Source organism: Parasteatoda tepidariorum, chromosome 3 (assembly GCF_982258835.1).
Source record: "Parasteatoda tepidariorum strain Cologne lab strain chromosome 3, Ptep-v5.0, whole genome shotgun sequence".
NCBI lineage: Eukaryota > Metazoa > Arthropoda > Arachnida > Araneae > Theridiidae > Parasteatoda > Parasteatoda tepidariorum.
In genome coordinates this window covers 26,067,496-26,083,622 of record NC_141757.1, presented here as the reverse complement: position 1 = coordinate 26,083,622, position 16,127 = coordinate 26,067,496, and the positions used below count along the sequence as shown (strand labels likewise).

The 16,127-nt window shown below is 28.7% G+C and overlaps 1 protein-coding gene across 6 annotated transcripts in view; it reads left to right on the top strand.

Annotated features, from left to right (window-relative positions):
- The window catches only part of LOC107449387 (semaphorin-1A), a 609,005-nt gene extending 593,312 nt beyond the window's left edge, over positions 1-15,693 (top strand). For 3 of the 6 annotated variants that reach the window (XM_087158986.1, XM_087158987.1, XM_087158985.1), the window contains 2 exons: positions 9,509-9,628; positions 12,647-15,693. In XM_087158986.1, the coding sequence (XP_087015112.1) occupies positions 9,509-9,628; positions 12,647-13,005 (479 nt within the window). In that variant the 3' untranslated portion in view covers positions 13,006-15,693. Of the gene's footprint in view, positions 1-920; positions 1,032-9,508; positions 9,629-12,646 lie in introns of all 6 variants that reach the window. The other 3 variants (XM_087158983.1, XM_087158982.1, XM_087158984.1) reach the window with 2 other exon arrangements.
- The last annotated feature ends 434 nt before the right edge of the window (positions 15,694-16,127 follow it).

Sequence of the window (16,127 nt, the reverse complement as noted above, 5' to 3'; positions counted from 1 at the left end):
CTGTTGTGAGTGTGAAAATTTTATAATTCGTCAGCATGTTTTAGAAACAAATCAGAAACAAAGAAGTTTTGCTTCTGGTAAGCACAATCTGCAAAAGTTGAAATTTTTAACAAACAGAGTTGACATTTTTACACCAATAGTTCGATATTATCTTTTTAATTTCACAAGTAATTATTTATTTTTACTCTATTAAATCAAAATAGTGACGGTTTTGTTTCTGAAAGCATTAAGGAATAGTAAGCTTTTAAAGCTGCTTAAGATTCTATATAAATATTACTTTATTACAGTGCGTTATTCTAATAAAGGAGTAATTTCAATTACAGAATAAATAAAAAGTCATTCCATAGAAGTAGCTTAACAGTTTTCTTGATAGTTGTAAAATTTGGATGAAACAATCCAAGAAATCTAACTTTTTCATGGTTTAAAATAGTGTGAAAAGTCTATGTCTTGCGTCATCTTCAATCTTTTTAAACTAATCTAAAATGCCATATTCATGTGCCTTGTTTTAAACTGTTTAAAATTGTCTGCAATTAGAGCTTCTTGTGTCTTGTGTTTTAACCGTTACAAAGAACCTGTAATGTCAGCTTATTTTACGTTGTTGTTGTCCGTTCAAAAAAGTTTGGATATTAATTCCATGTCTACAGTTTTTAATTGTTTAAAATTACCTGAAAAATCAAGTTGGATTCATAACATTTAGCTATACAGTTACAAAATTGAGAATCCGGATGCTTTTTCTTAAACTGGTTCATCTACTAACTCTGTTCTTGTAACTTCCAAGTTCTGTGGCTTCTTGTCTAGTTTCGCCAAGCAATGGTGTCGTTTGTGACTAACACTCCTTCTCCCTTCTCTTACTTTTGAACAAAAGTTATTATATAATTTAGCGATTGACATTTTATGTTGACCAATATTGTCGCCAACAGTTCCAATCGTTTCCACAACTACTGTAAAATCAGACACGTGTCCTCCTTGCCCCATCAAGTGCATCTGTCCGGCCATGGCTGATTTCGATGACAATGAACTGGACATAGAGGGTTAGTGACATATTTCGTTGTCTTTTTCTCATAAACATGTAAACAAGTTTTTTTTTTAATTTCTAGTAGTAAAAATTTCTATAACATGGAATAACTTAATTATGTAGAATATAATAACTTAATTTTTTTTTCTTAAACTTCTGATTTTAGTATTTTTTTCTTTTCAGCTAATAATTTTTTTAAAAATAAAACGTCAATTATTGACATTTGAATTTCTATTAGTGTTAGGTTAGAGCTACTTACAAAATGTTTCGTTTATTTGAATTCAAACTAATGAACATAGAAGATTTCATGAGAAATTTCGTTGTCTTTAAATTAATAATTGCGCTAGAGTACTTTTATTCCTATAATTATCGGTAATTACTTTTATAATTAAACTTACAATAAGTAATTTTATGAGAGGTAATGGAATGACGAGTACACTGTTAAAAAATTTCATGTATTTGAACTCCAAAATTGGTGACAACCACTTTACGCCAAAGTATCGCCAATAGCTGGCAGAACGTCTTATCTAGCATGTATTATTTGACTCACAATATATCCTTAACTGGATATAGCGATATTTGTTTTTTATTTTTTTTTTTAAATCCTGGATGTTACACAATACATCAATGACTCAGCTTTGATGGCTGACTATACGTCTTATCTAATATGTATTAGTTGGCTCACCTTATCTGGTTGTGGTGATATTTATATAAAAAGAAAAAGATTGATATTACACAATACATCGATGATTTAGCTTTGATGGCTGGCAGCTTGTCTTATCTAATATGTATTATCTGGATGTGGTGATATTTATATTAAAAAAAAGATAGATCTTCCACAATACATCGATGACTCTACTTTTATGGCTGGTAGCTCCAATTACTTAATATGTATTATCTAGCTCAAGATAGATATCCTTATCTGAATATGGCGATGTTTATTCAAAAAATATAGATCTTACAGAATACATCGATGACTCAACTTTGATGATTCGCAACACGTCTTATTTAGTATGTATTATTTGGTTCACAGTATATCCTTGCCTGGATGTGGTGATATTTATATTAAAAAAAAGATATTTGTATAAAAAATAAATGACTCAGTTTTGACGGCTGGCAACATGTCTAATCGAATGTCTGCTTCAAGATAAAGATTCTTATCTGAATATGGCTATATTTAGATATAAACGAATATAAAAAACGATCGATATTACAATATACATTGATGATTCAGTTTTGATAGCTAGCAACACATCTTATCTAGTATGTTTTATTTGGCTCAGGATAAATATCCGAATTTCAATTTACCGATATTTATAAAAACATCAATATTACACGATGGTCCAGCTCTGACAACACTTCTTATCCAGCATATTTTAGTCGACTCAGTTGACTCTATTTTGATAACTTCTTTTTAATAATTCAAATTTTTCTGAAATAGTCTAAGATAAGAAAAATAAATTACGCCAAAAACTTCTGAGACTCTCAAATAGAGCATCACTCAGCTGTTACGTGCTTAGCTCCGCTGAAAAACTTCAATCAATTGTTGTTGAGCAAACTTTCGAAAAAATCTCCTCTAAGGTGTTTTAATACTTTAAAAACTTTAACTTAAGTGGTATATAATCCCTCCCTCGATCTAAATCTTTATTTTCTTCTTCAGATTTTAATAGTTATCGAATTCTTTGAAAGAACATAAAACTGCAAAAAACTGCGCCGCCAAAAAAAAAAGAAAAAAGTCTTCATTATGCAATCTCAACAATTCACTTTCCGATCCTTATTTTCGTAACTTTCACCAATATCGCCAATTTCTGCTGTCGCTGTTGTTGATTAAATAAAGATTTGCGCACAAAGAAGCAATGTGCTCTCTTGTACGATTCCAATACTTTATTAAAGCTGTCTTCGAAGTTTTCATTCTTCATCTAAGAAATAGCCTTTCCGATATCTGTTGCCATTTTTTTCCATCGTTTTTTTTTCTTTTTTGGCGAACAGAAAATTTAACATACGAGAAAGAAGAAAAAGATGGTAAAATGGAATAAGGGGAAGAAAAAAAATCAAACTATCCCCCTGCTTGCAGAGATAGTTGCGTTAGGGTAGGCTGCAGGTGTTCCAGAGCGTTTCTTGACGTTCATCGATTATTCTCTCTTTCTAGAATATCGATTAATTTTTTTCCTTCTTCAGCTCTACATCAAAAACTAATCTGTGAACATTTATCCAAGAGTATGAGCTGAGAGAAAAATGGCCCGAAATCTCGATAGTTCTTTACCATACATCTTACGCGAGCCATTGCCTCTCTTGAAGAAGAATATTCCAAAGACTTCCTCACCTTTTTGAAAAACTTGGTACGCAAAATAAAAAGGAATTTTCTTTTTATTTTTTTATTTTTTACCCGGGCATATCTTAAGAAATATCGTAAACTTAAAGTCCCGTTTACCTATTTCTATGTGTTATTTCTTTGGAAAATAATGTTACGCCGTCTACAGGAAAGTGTCGTTTTTCTTACAGCAAACGACTTCGACAGTTATAAATCAAAACGTTCTTTTTTTTCACCTTCTACATACACAAAAAAAGGCAATTTCTCGTGTGTTTTGATACTGTCTTTCCATTGTTTGGTACTCTTGTGAGCTATTTGAACGGTATCAATCGCTTTTTCGAATAGCCTAACATTAAGATATATTTTCCGTATCAAAAACTTTAAGCTTATTTTTTTTTACCTCCTAGTAGAACTTTTAAAACAAATCTAATTTCTTCTTTTCAGCTTTTATAAAAGAAAGCCGATTTCGGCTATTTTTTTATCATTATTTATTTTATAGTATTTTAAACTTAAATTTTAAATTTTCATTTTATTCAAATGTACAAATTCCTATCTTAAATGCTTGAAAATCAAAAATATTTTTATCTTTCTAACCCAAATCAAGTCTTATAATAGCATCATATTCCTTCCCATGAGTGCATTGTTTTATTATAAATATTAATTAATTGAAAGAATTATTTCTTGTCTCTTTTTATTACAACGGTGATTAATCTTTCTAACCCAATTCAAGTCTTAGAATAGCATCATATTCCTTCCCATGAGTGCATCGTCTTATTATAAATAATAATTAATTGAAAGAATTATTTCTGGTCTCTTTTTATTACAACGGTGATTAATCTTTCTAACCCAATTCAAGTCTTAGAATAGCATCATATTCCTTCCCATAAGTGCATTGTCTTATTATAAATACTAATTAATTGACACAATTATTTCTGGTCTCTTTTTATTACTCGGTAACCAAGAAAATCAACGGTGATTAATATTTATTACAACTAGCATCATATTCCTTCCCATAAGTGCATTGTCTTATTATAAATATTAATTAATTAACACAATTATTTCTGGTCTCTTTTTATTACTCGGTAACGAAGGAAATCAACGGTGATTAATATTTATTACAACTAGCATCATATTCCTTCCCATAAGTGCATTGTCTTATTATAAATATTAATTAATTAACACAATTATTTTTGGTCTCTTTTTATTACTCGGTAACGAAGGAAATCGACGGTGATTAATATTTATTACAACTAGCATCATATTCCTTCCCATAAGTGCATTGTCTTATTATAAATATTAATTAATTGACACAATTATTTTTGGTCTCTTTTTATTACTCGGTAACGAAGGAAATCAACGGTGATTAATATTTATTACAACTAGCATCATATTCCTTCCCATAAGTGCATTGTCTTATTATAAATATTAACTAATTGACACAATTATTTCTGGTCTCTTTTTATTACTCGGTAACCAAGGAAATCAACGGTGATTAATATTTATTACAACGGTGATTAATCTTTCTAACCCAATTCAAGTCTTAGAATAGCATCATATTCCTTCTCATAAGTGCATTGTCTTATTATGAAAATTAAATAATTGACAGAATTATTTCTGGTCTCTTTTTCATACTCGATAACGAAGGAAATCAACGGTGATTAATATGGGAGTTATTTCATAATTAAAAGTGAGCTATTAAAACCTTAATTAATAATCATGGGCAATTTACAATTCAAATGAATTTAATTATAAATCTTAAGAATTGATGTCGGTTTAAAACATAATACCAATGAAAGTGTTTCAAGGTAAAATCGAATATTTTTCATTTATAGGGGATTTGTATACAGAGGCCACTATTATTTCAACTATTATTATTCGTACTATTTGCCCTATTTTACGTATCTGATATAAATTTGTATTTCTTATTATATGGAGTGAAAAAATTCTGGTTAATGAAGCCAAAATTCATTCAATTTTTCCGTTCATATAGTAACAGTTTGTGGGAAATTCTGGTTTTCAAAATTATATTCCTTATTCTAGCCCATTTACTAAAAAATTCAAAACTCAAAAGTAAATGTAACCGAATATATGGTTTTTATTCTATACACCATTTTAAAATGACCAAATTTTACCATATTTACCAAATTTTATCCTATATTATAAAACTATATTTTATTTTTAATGTTATTGAAATCATTTAAAAAGCGTGTCGGAAATAATTGCCGAGATCTTTGTTTTTCCATAGAGAGAAACACTAAATTGTCACAAACCAAGATCTGTTATTTCCTAACAGATATTTATAATTGCTATGGTTTTATTTTGTAAAAGATGTAACATGGTATTGTTTTTTACCACACCTTATTAAATTTGAAGCCAGTTTGAACGATATTGTGGTTGAAAGTATCCATATTATGGTTAAACATTGAACAGATATTTCTGAGAATATTTTGGAATAACCCGAATTAAAATAATCTTATCCCGAGAAAAATTCTTAATTTTTCTTTACATATTAAATAAAATATTACATAATTCTTTAAAATAAATTAATTATTTTATGACTTCTTAGCAAATCCTTAATTTACGTTAAAATTATGCAGTTTAAAAATAACTTAGTGAAAAAAAATGATTTTGTTTCAAATAAATTTATTTATTCATTGTAAGCGGAGAAGAAAAAAAAATCCTATTGTTGACTCTTTTCTTTGAACTAACTAAAACAAACAAATTATATTGAAGTGCTCTAATTACTTCTTTTTTTTTCTTCCTAGTTCTTTTTCTTTTGAAAATGAAAGCATTTTCTGAAAAATTTAGATAGACGTATAATCATCATTATATTACAAAAGAACAATTAGAAAAGACATTTAGGTAGTTTCTAATCGGTGCTTAAACTAATCACATCTTCGAAAATTATCAATTTTTCTCGTTTGAGCCTTGTCTTAAGAAAAAGAACAAAAATTTTCCTTTATTGCGTCTTTTTCTTAATAGCTTCGATGATTTTCGCAAATTGAGTGAAAAGCTACCAGAAAAAGCAGTCGTAATTCGATTTGAGAAACAGTCATTCTCAAATCAATTTGTTCTGCTAAAAGGACCATCCCTTTTTTGGCCTTCATTTATTATCAAAAATGAATTTTGTCCGTAAAGTGGCACTTTCTTTTATTTTACTTGCAATGAAATTATCGCTCTTATAATGAACTTTTGAAGTATATAAAATAAAAAAAAACTGAAAAAATTGCTTGGAAATGCATTTTTTTAAAATTTACTCTGTGAATAATCATCTATTGCTTACATTTATTTCGAAAATTTACTTATATTTTTATTATCGCAGCCATAAATATAATTTCAAAATAATTTCCAATGGAGTTAATTGCCGAGTTTATTATAATTGTTATTACCGTTATAAATATAGTTTTAAAATAATGTATTACTAATTCTCCAGGTTTTGTTTTTATTGCTGTTATACATATTATTTTAAAATTATTTCATATAATAAATCGTAAGTAATCCGAATAGTAAATCGAAAATTTTTTTTTCAATTTTCTGTAAAGAGAAAATCAAATTTTTTTTTTTTTTTTTTTTTTTTTTTTTTTTTAATTGACGAAGGATTTTTTAAATATTTATCCAGCAATTTTGATACTGATAATACTTGAAGTTTCTTCCTATTATTTTCAACTCGGGAATGTCTTTTAAAATCGTTTATAACTTAGAGATCTATTATTTTATTTGATGTTAGATAAATGAGTTTATTTAAACTCGTTAATGTTACAATTTAATATTAAAATCAATTATGTTTCCATATAAAAAAGCTTTTTGATTATTTTTAATTCCGTTTAAAGAAAGCTCTTTTTTATAAAGATATTACATTTACCATTTTCTGAATTTCTATGATTGAGTAATAAATTGTTAATAAATATTAATGTCATGTCAATAAACAATGTACTTTAAATCAACCTATATTTTTTTTATATCATTCAAAATTATATGCAAATAAACGCAATCTTTTTATATCTATGAATAAAAATATTTCATTAAATACATATTTTTGCTTTATTCTAATGGCAACATACGGAAATATACGAAACTTTTTAGCAAACTCTAAACAGTAAAATATATATCAACATTTTTATGTAAAATGTACGAAAACTTTTCAACCGAAATTTTAATGGTAAATTTGTTTTGTCAACAGTACGTAAAATACGCAGAAACATTTTTACTAGATCTCAATGGTAAATTCGCTTTGTCAATATTACGTAAAATATACTAAAATATTCTTACCGAAATCAAATGGTAAATTTATTTTATCAATATTACCTACAATATACATAAGCTTTCTATCAAAATCCAAATTTAAAATATACGTCAACATTATTACGCAAAATTTACGAAAGCTTTCTTACTAAAATTTGAATGGTAGATTTGCTTCGTCAAAGACACGTAAAATGCACAGATGCATTTTTACTAAATCTAAATAGTAAATTTTTTTCGTTAATCTGTCGTAAAATATACCAAAATGTTCTTACCAAAAAAAATGGTAAATTTATTTTGTCAATAATATGTACAATATACGGAAGCTTTTTACCAAAATTTAAATGGTAAAATAAACGTCAACATTATTACGTAAAATATACGAAAACTTTTTTGCCGAAATTTAAAGGGTAAATTTGTTTCGTCAATAATACGTAAAATACACGGAAACATTTTTACCCAAGACTAATTGGTAAAATCTATCCCTTAATATTACGTGAAATACATCTAAGTTTTTTTTTTACCAAATATCGCAATGATAACATCATTCCGTCAATATTACATTAAATTTACGTTTATTTTACGTATTATGAAACATGGGAAGTTTCCCAATCGCCATTTTTAGATTGTATTAGGGCTCCAACTGTTGATTTTAAGAAACTAAAAAAAAAAGAAAAAAAAGAAAAGAGGATTCCTAACCTGCTTTTTAACTTCCAACTTCCTCGCTTAACGAAGAAACATGTGATGTTGAATTAAAAAAATTTGTAGAAACATGCGAGTTTAAACTTTTCCATTGCTCAAGGTCTAATTTATTTGTCATCAATTAGGCGACACTAAAATACGATGCCATAATATAACATTTAAAAAGAGTAAACTCTCAAGCATACATTCATCGTGAGTGTTCCAAATACATGATAAAAGTTTTTTTTTCTTTTTTTAATTTTTACTGAATATAGGTGGATAATTAATGAGGGAAATCGAAGCATTAGAACACTATTCCTTGTGTACCAGATGGTTTGGTAAAACCAATCTACTGCGATATAAAATAATTATTAAAATACGTAATAAATTTGTTTTATATAGTAATAATAATAATTTTACCTTTTGTTTTAAGAATAACGAAGTAACATTTGCAGTGAAATAATTTGTTTTAGAATTATAAACTACTTTTAAAATCTGCATGTTTATAGAATATTTGTAAAATATTAATCTCATATCAAGTTTAAGTTAGTATAGATTCTTTAGCGAGAAAATATATGTAGTAAAATTATTTTTATTCAAAATTCATATTTTCTAACTGTAATATTAATTTTGGTCTCTTTAAAAAAAATTATATTAAATGCGGTATTATCATTGTAGATAAAAATTTACTGTCAGCATGTAATATTTTGTAAACGCCATCTCCAATTTAATAATATTTCAAAAAATTACTGGTTGGTAAAATATATTGCTTAGCTAAAACACTGATCTTTAAATTGTGAATTTTGGAGTACTACTTTAATCTCGAATGTTTATGTGCAAAAATGTTTGGTAAACTTTGTTTTCTCTTCTTAATTTAGAAGCCCTATTAAATTATATTATACACAAAATTTATTTTTCAAACAATCTAAATTTCCCCAAAATTATTTTTCATGGATATTGTCAAAAAATTTCTGACTACAAACATAAAACATTTATAACAAAAAAAATATTTTTACTCAGCAAAATCGATTGATTCGAAATATTTGCGTACGATTCATGTAGATCAATTGATTATCTAGGCAGTTTCTTGTGTACGTCCAAAGTAGTACATAACATAGTACTCGTATTAACAAGGCAAATCCCATTATTTGACACTGTCATTTACCCGTCTCTGGAGTCAGTATTCCTAATCTAGCGCAGCTTATTCCCACTTAAAGGACAAGTCATGAATAGTGTCAATAATCATCTGATTTCACTTTCAGGACGTCCTCTGAGTAAAGAGACCATCCCCCAACGTTCACCCCACCAGTCAGCAAGTCGTCATGACAACCACCTGGGAGGAAGGCCCACCCCACAGGAAGATCCTGACATCAGGCCTAATAGTAAGTCTTTATGAGAATCCTCATCTATTTGAATGGTTAAAACTGTATAGTAGTTGGAACATAAGTAGTGACTTAGTTTTAATGTATGTTTGAGGGGGGTTATCTTATTATGATGACATATATATATATATATATATATATATATACAGTCAAACCCCGCTATAGTGAACCTTTCAAGGGACGAAATTTCGGTTCACTATAACCGGGAGTTCACTATATCCATAGTGCTAACAATTTTAACTAAGTTTTCCGAACTGCTCCTTTTTATTACATTATTTAAATAAATGACCAATAAAAAGAAATACAAAGATTATTAAAAGAGAATATGTAGTAACAAAAAATGTGTTAAGTTTTATTTTTCATTACTCTTCGTCTTGCGTACCAAAAATTTAGGGATGGGAGACTGAGATAGAAGAAGCAAATAAGAAAAAATACTTATAGCAACATTCCAAACAATAGATAGTTTTAAAAATTGGTAAATGTATTTTATTTGGAAATTTCAAAAATACCAAAAAATGAAGAAAAAAATCTGTCGAAGACAGAAAAAAGTTTATAATATCCAATTTCTTTTTTCTTTTCGTTGACTATATCCACAAAAAATAATATTATGTGTGTATAGCAAGGCACGGGAGCGAACATTTTGTTCACTATATCCGGGAGTTCACTATAAACCATGTTCACTATAACGGGGTTTGGCTGTATATATTTATTTATTTATCCAAAAAACAAATAAATAAACCCTTTCAAAATTTTATAAAAAACAAAGGATACCCAACTGAAGTAATTAAATTCTATGTAAAGTCATTGATTTAATTGTATATTACTGTAAATAAATTTACTAAAAAAAAAAATTTCTTCGTTATTAATGTAATTTTTACCATGTGCAAATCCGTGGTTAAAATTGTGCAAAACAGGCAGCTCATGTTTCTTTCCTTTTTCTATTTTATTTTTTTTTCTTAAATAAATGTAAATTTTCTAAAATTATTAATTGTCAACTTCTTTAAATTATCCTGTATAATATTACCTTGCGCACATCCATTTTCGGGTCCATCCTTGGTAACTAACAAATCAAAGGCACTTCAGTACTGCAGTAAGAACGTACTTTAATACAAAATCCTTCTGTTTACGCTTTTACCTCAATTTACGCTTTTGATTTCATATTTTGCAATCTGGCAATCTTGTTACGAAAATATTTTAAATCATTCTTGAAAAATTTCTTGTTCATTTAAGTTCATTTGAATTCGCTACTCGCTTTATAGATTTCATTTCATGTTTTATTCTGTTTTTTCTTAATATTTTATTTTCCGTTTTTGCGTGATATTTTTACTTATTGTGTTCTATTTTTTTTTATTCAAGTACAAATTTCTCCCTTATCCATTTGAAAATCCTAGAAAATGTGCAGCTTTCATACACGTAAAAAAAATCATAGTGGGGAATATTGTTTTGTATTTGACTATTTAATAAAATTCAGAGCCTACGATAAGGATTTCTAATTATTAGCCAGTAAATTAGCCATATATCAAACGTATTCGCCAATTTTCGAAAGTCTTCGCCAAATGCAAATTTTAATATTTTTTTATGATAATTTTTTTCTCATAGAAAACTATTTTACGGTAGTTTGTTTCAGGCTTATATTATTTGGACCCAATTCTAATTGGTTATGCTTCTATCTACTGAAAATTACTGTAATCGAATACAAAAGTTAAATATATTTTTTTCTTTCCAATGGAAAAAAATCATTCGGCAATAATTTCACCAAAACACAATTTTAATCGCCAAATTTACGATTTTTTCACATTTGGTGAGGTGCTGAAAGCTTAGCGACAAACCTATTATAGCAAACCTATTTTGAAGAAGTTTCTGAGCCACAATGACAAGGTAATCGCCCATCTTTTTCTCCAAAATTTGATTTGATTGATTTAAAATAATTTAAGAATAGAAAGGGTAATTTATAGAAGTTGAGATCAACAAACGCTTTTATGTTGGAACATTCTGAATCAGGCGCTTTAATCCGCTTCTCCATTCATAGCCTATTTGGATCAGACGGTCTATTCAAAATTTTACATGTTAAACAGATTTCAGCTGTACCAGCCATTTCATTTTCGAAAATTTCAATGATTTTTATTCTGGACATGTTGTATATGATCCTGAATCATGCCGACCATTTCCTATTCGAAAATTTCATTAATTTTTATCCTAGACATGTTGTATATGATCCTGAATCATGCCGACCATTTCCTATTCGAAAATTTCATTAATTTTTATCCTAGACATGTTGTATATGATCCTGAATCATGCCGACCATTTCCTATTCGAAAATTTCCTTAATTTTTATCCTAGACATGTTGTATATGATCCTGAATCATGCCGACCATTTCCTATTCGAAAATTTCATTAATTTTTATCCTAGACATGTTGTATATGATCCTGAATCATGCCGACCATTTCCTAATCGAAAATTTCATTAATTTTTATCCTAGACGTGTTGTATATGATCCTGAATCATGCCGACCATTTCCTATTCGAAAATTTCATTAATTTTTATCCTAGACATTGTTGCATATGATCCTGAATCATGCCGACCATTTCCTATTCGAAAATTTTATTAATTTTTATCCTTGACTTGTTGTATATGAGCCTGAATCGTGCCGACCATTTCCTATTCGAAAATTTCATTAATTTTTATCCTAGACATTGTGTATATGATCCTGAATCATGCCGACCATTTCCCATTAGAAAATTTCATTAATTTTTATCCTAGACATTGTTGCATATGAGCCTAGACAAACATATATTTTTTTGTTTAAAAGATATAGCCGATATTTTCCTATGGTAATTTTTTCATTAATCTATATGAAAATTTCAATAATTTTTATCCTAGACAATATTGATAAAATACCGTCTCGTCTTGTCACGCGTATTGTGTATGTTAGTAAACGTTATGAGAACTTGCATTTGCGAATGTTTCGTAAATAAAAGAATTTTCTTATTTTAATGTATCTTATTTTATTCTTGCAGTTATCCCTGATGCTCCTGAATCCTCCAGAGATTATCATCTTATTTACACAGCTGAAACCTTGGCAATAGCTGTGACGTCCAGCATCGTGTCTTCACTAGTTGTGGGATTCATCAGCGGTTACATCTTCAGCAGAAGGTGCAGGAATGAAGAGATGGAGAACCCTTACGACGAGGGACCTTATCTTGAGCAACAGCACAATGCTCGCATTGACCACAGGAATATGGACACATTCCTGCCCGCCACGGTCAACAACAAGCCTATTAACCTGGTCCTTAATGTGCCGCCAAAAAGTGGCAAAACGGCCAACAGCTCGGCCGACAACAAACCCATCCAGAAAGTGAAGAAGATCTACTTATAGTCACTGGAACTATAAATTTTTTTGTGTACATGTGAGTGTGTGTTTGTCAAGAGCCATTTTTTCCATTGGTTTAAAAGTCGGCACTTTTTCAATGAATTCGTTGCAGGACATGGTATTGGGTAGACGAATTTTCTATTCATTGAAGTCAGTGCTCGTTGTTGGGAAAGTGACCGGAATAACCTATAAGTGACCGGAATTTGTATGGAAAAGCTCTTCACGTGTGTCGTACACGGGAAAAAGCATATTTTAGGAATATGTTTGGGAATGGTGGTAATGACCCTCTGCGATCGTTTCGATTTTCCTATTTTCTTCCGTAAACTTTAAAACGAAGGGATAAGCATGCCAGTTTGTTTGTGGTACTACTTTTAAAAAGGACGGTGATGAAAAGTCGAATGGAAAACTGCCCCGAGCACTGGACTTTTCTCCGCCGATTTCAAGCCAGTTTAATTCCAAAGATTCACGTAAACTAAAACATTTTTCTTAAGGGAAAAAAAACTTAGTATTTTGCTTAAGAATGAGCCTTTAGAAGTATTTCTTGATGTGAAAAATAAAAATCTAAATATTTGTTATTATGAAGTCAGAAAATAATACAATCATTGAGATACATAGTCTTGGAGTGATTTTTGAAATATTGATTAGTCTCTTGATGCCTAGTGTTGAGTGCAAGGGAGACTCTTTTTAGTCAGCAAATGAGCAAGAAATTAAAAAAAAATGAATAAACATTTTGGATTTTTTATTTTTTTTCCAAGAACTGTAATAAAAAGACATTTTTTTCTCTTCTTCCCATGTGGTTGACGTCATTTTCGAAAATTGATGACGTCACATTCATCCATCATTGTCACGAGCATTGCCGTCAACTATGCAGTACGCAGTGTTTGTACATAAATGTGAAATTATTGTGGGCTTTTTCTGTCACTAGTTCTTGTATATCACGAAAAATAGAATTATAAGGGCGAACGACGTGGATGAATTTGATCTAACATATAATTCTAAGCATTTTATTTGCACATTTCAGTCAGAAAAATTTAATCTTCTTACCTTGCACTGTAAAACAGTGCAAACTTTCTTCAAACTTGAAAGATGTTTAATGGAACCATGTTCCCGTTCAAATTGAACCATACCATCATTTATGCAACAATATGGTTCAACTTAGAACCATGATGATGTTGCAGCAAAAACTATATTATGGTTCCACTAAGCACCATAATAATGCTGCAACAAATTTGAACGATATTTTGGTTCAACTGAGCGCCATAATAATGTTGCAGCAAATTTTAACAATATATGGTTCAACTAAGCACCATAATTATGTTGCAGAAAATCTTAACGATATGGTTCATCTAAGCACCATAATAGTGTTGTAGTAAATTTGAACGAGATTGTAGTTCAACTTTGCATCACATTAATGTCACAGCTAATTTAAATGATTTTATATATATTTGAAACATTTCGAAATTTCTAACGTATCTTCTGCTACATTTTTGTGAGAAATATCCTAACACACGGCCCAATTTTTGAGGGGGATTAAATTAAATTACAGAGTCACAAAGTTCTCCATGTTCCCATAACAAATCATACCTCTGGAGGTACTGATCCAGAAGCTTCCTTGTCTTCTGGATTGGCTCAAAATTACAAGGCTACCGAGTTGAACATTAGTAGTCATAAACCCAAAGATTGGGTCGGCTGTTCAACGACGGTTATAAAAGTATCGAATAAAATACCTGCAAAAAAATTTATTATTTTATCTCTATCTTGTTTTTTAACTTCAAGGAATTTAATTTGATGATAATTCACGATAATTTTCTTTATTTGTTTGTAATATTTATTTTGTGACTTTTAGCGATTTTAATTATTGAGGGGGACTTATACCCACTATCCCCCCCCCCACTAAATGGAGTCCAACGGATATCAACCGAACTAAATTTATTACAATTGTTATTGAAGTTTATCAAAATATTGTAAAGCTTAATTTAGATAATGACCTAAATTATGTTTTATGTAATTAAAAATCAAATATGTATGATAAAATAACACATTATACACACATTACGTTACACATACATTATACAACAACAAACGCATTAGAAATAAACTATACATGAAAATGAATACAATATGTCTTGTAATCATAAAAAATATAAATTTGATATCAAAATAATTATAATAATTACTCTTTAATGTTATTTTTTGAAAGATAAACGCATAGTGGAATTTATATTAGAACTAAAAATTTGCTGCGAAGTTTGAATGAAATATAATAAAAAGAAAATATCTTAAAGTTGGTAAATTGTTCGGAATCCACGTCGTTCGTTTATTGTGACAATATGTCACACAGCCTAAATTCGGGTGAGACATTTGTATACATCTTAACTCACTCGTTTAAAGCTTGCAATAAATAATATGTGCTTTTTATACGAATATGATTGTATAAATGTCGACGTATAGATGAATTACTATGTATAGTTATACACACAATTAAGCGTAACCATATAAATATTTATGAGGATCAAACTTGGGCAATCTAAAAGAAACAGATTATTTTTTGTGATAATTATACAATTATATGTACAGGATCAAAAAATAATTCTAATTTTATTTAAAATTCAAGAGAATTGTGATTTTAAAGAATTTTATTTCATGCAAGTTCATATTTTATTTGATGAATTGTAGGACAAAATATTTTTTTTTTTTTAAAAAAGAAAAGAATATTTTTATTCAAAAGATCTCTTACCAAGTTTTTTTTTTAAATTTACTTTTACTATAATAATTATGATATTTTCTCTCACTTTTATCTTTTGCAATAATATTTTATGTGTGCATATTGTTAATTATCAGTGATGTGATTTCTCCGCCCAATTTGCTAAAATATGAAAGAAAATAAATGGCATAAATTTGTTTTGCTTACAAAAAAAATTTTTAGGCGTTAAATAAATTCCTCCTTCATAATAAAACAAGGTTAGGATTCTCTTTACTAAGAATATCATATTTACCAAGGGAAAATTTTTGTAGTTTCCAACAAAATCAACGTTTAGATGGGATTCTTGACCTAAAAGTTTTTGAAATTAGCATTGTTTAAATATTCAACAAAAAGTGCAATTTTAAAATTAACATTGTTTATTAAA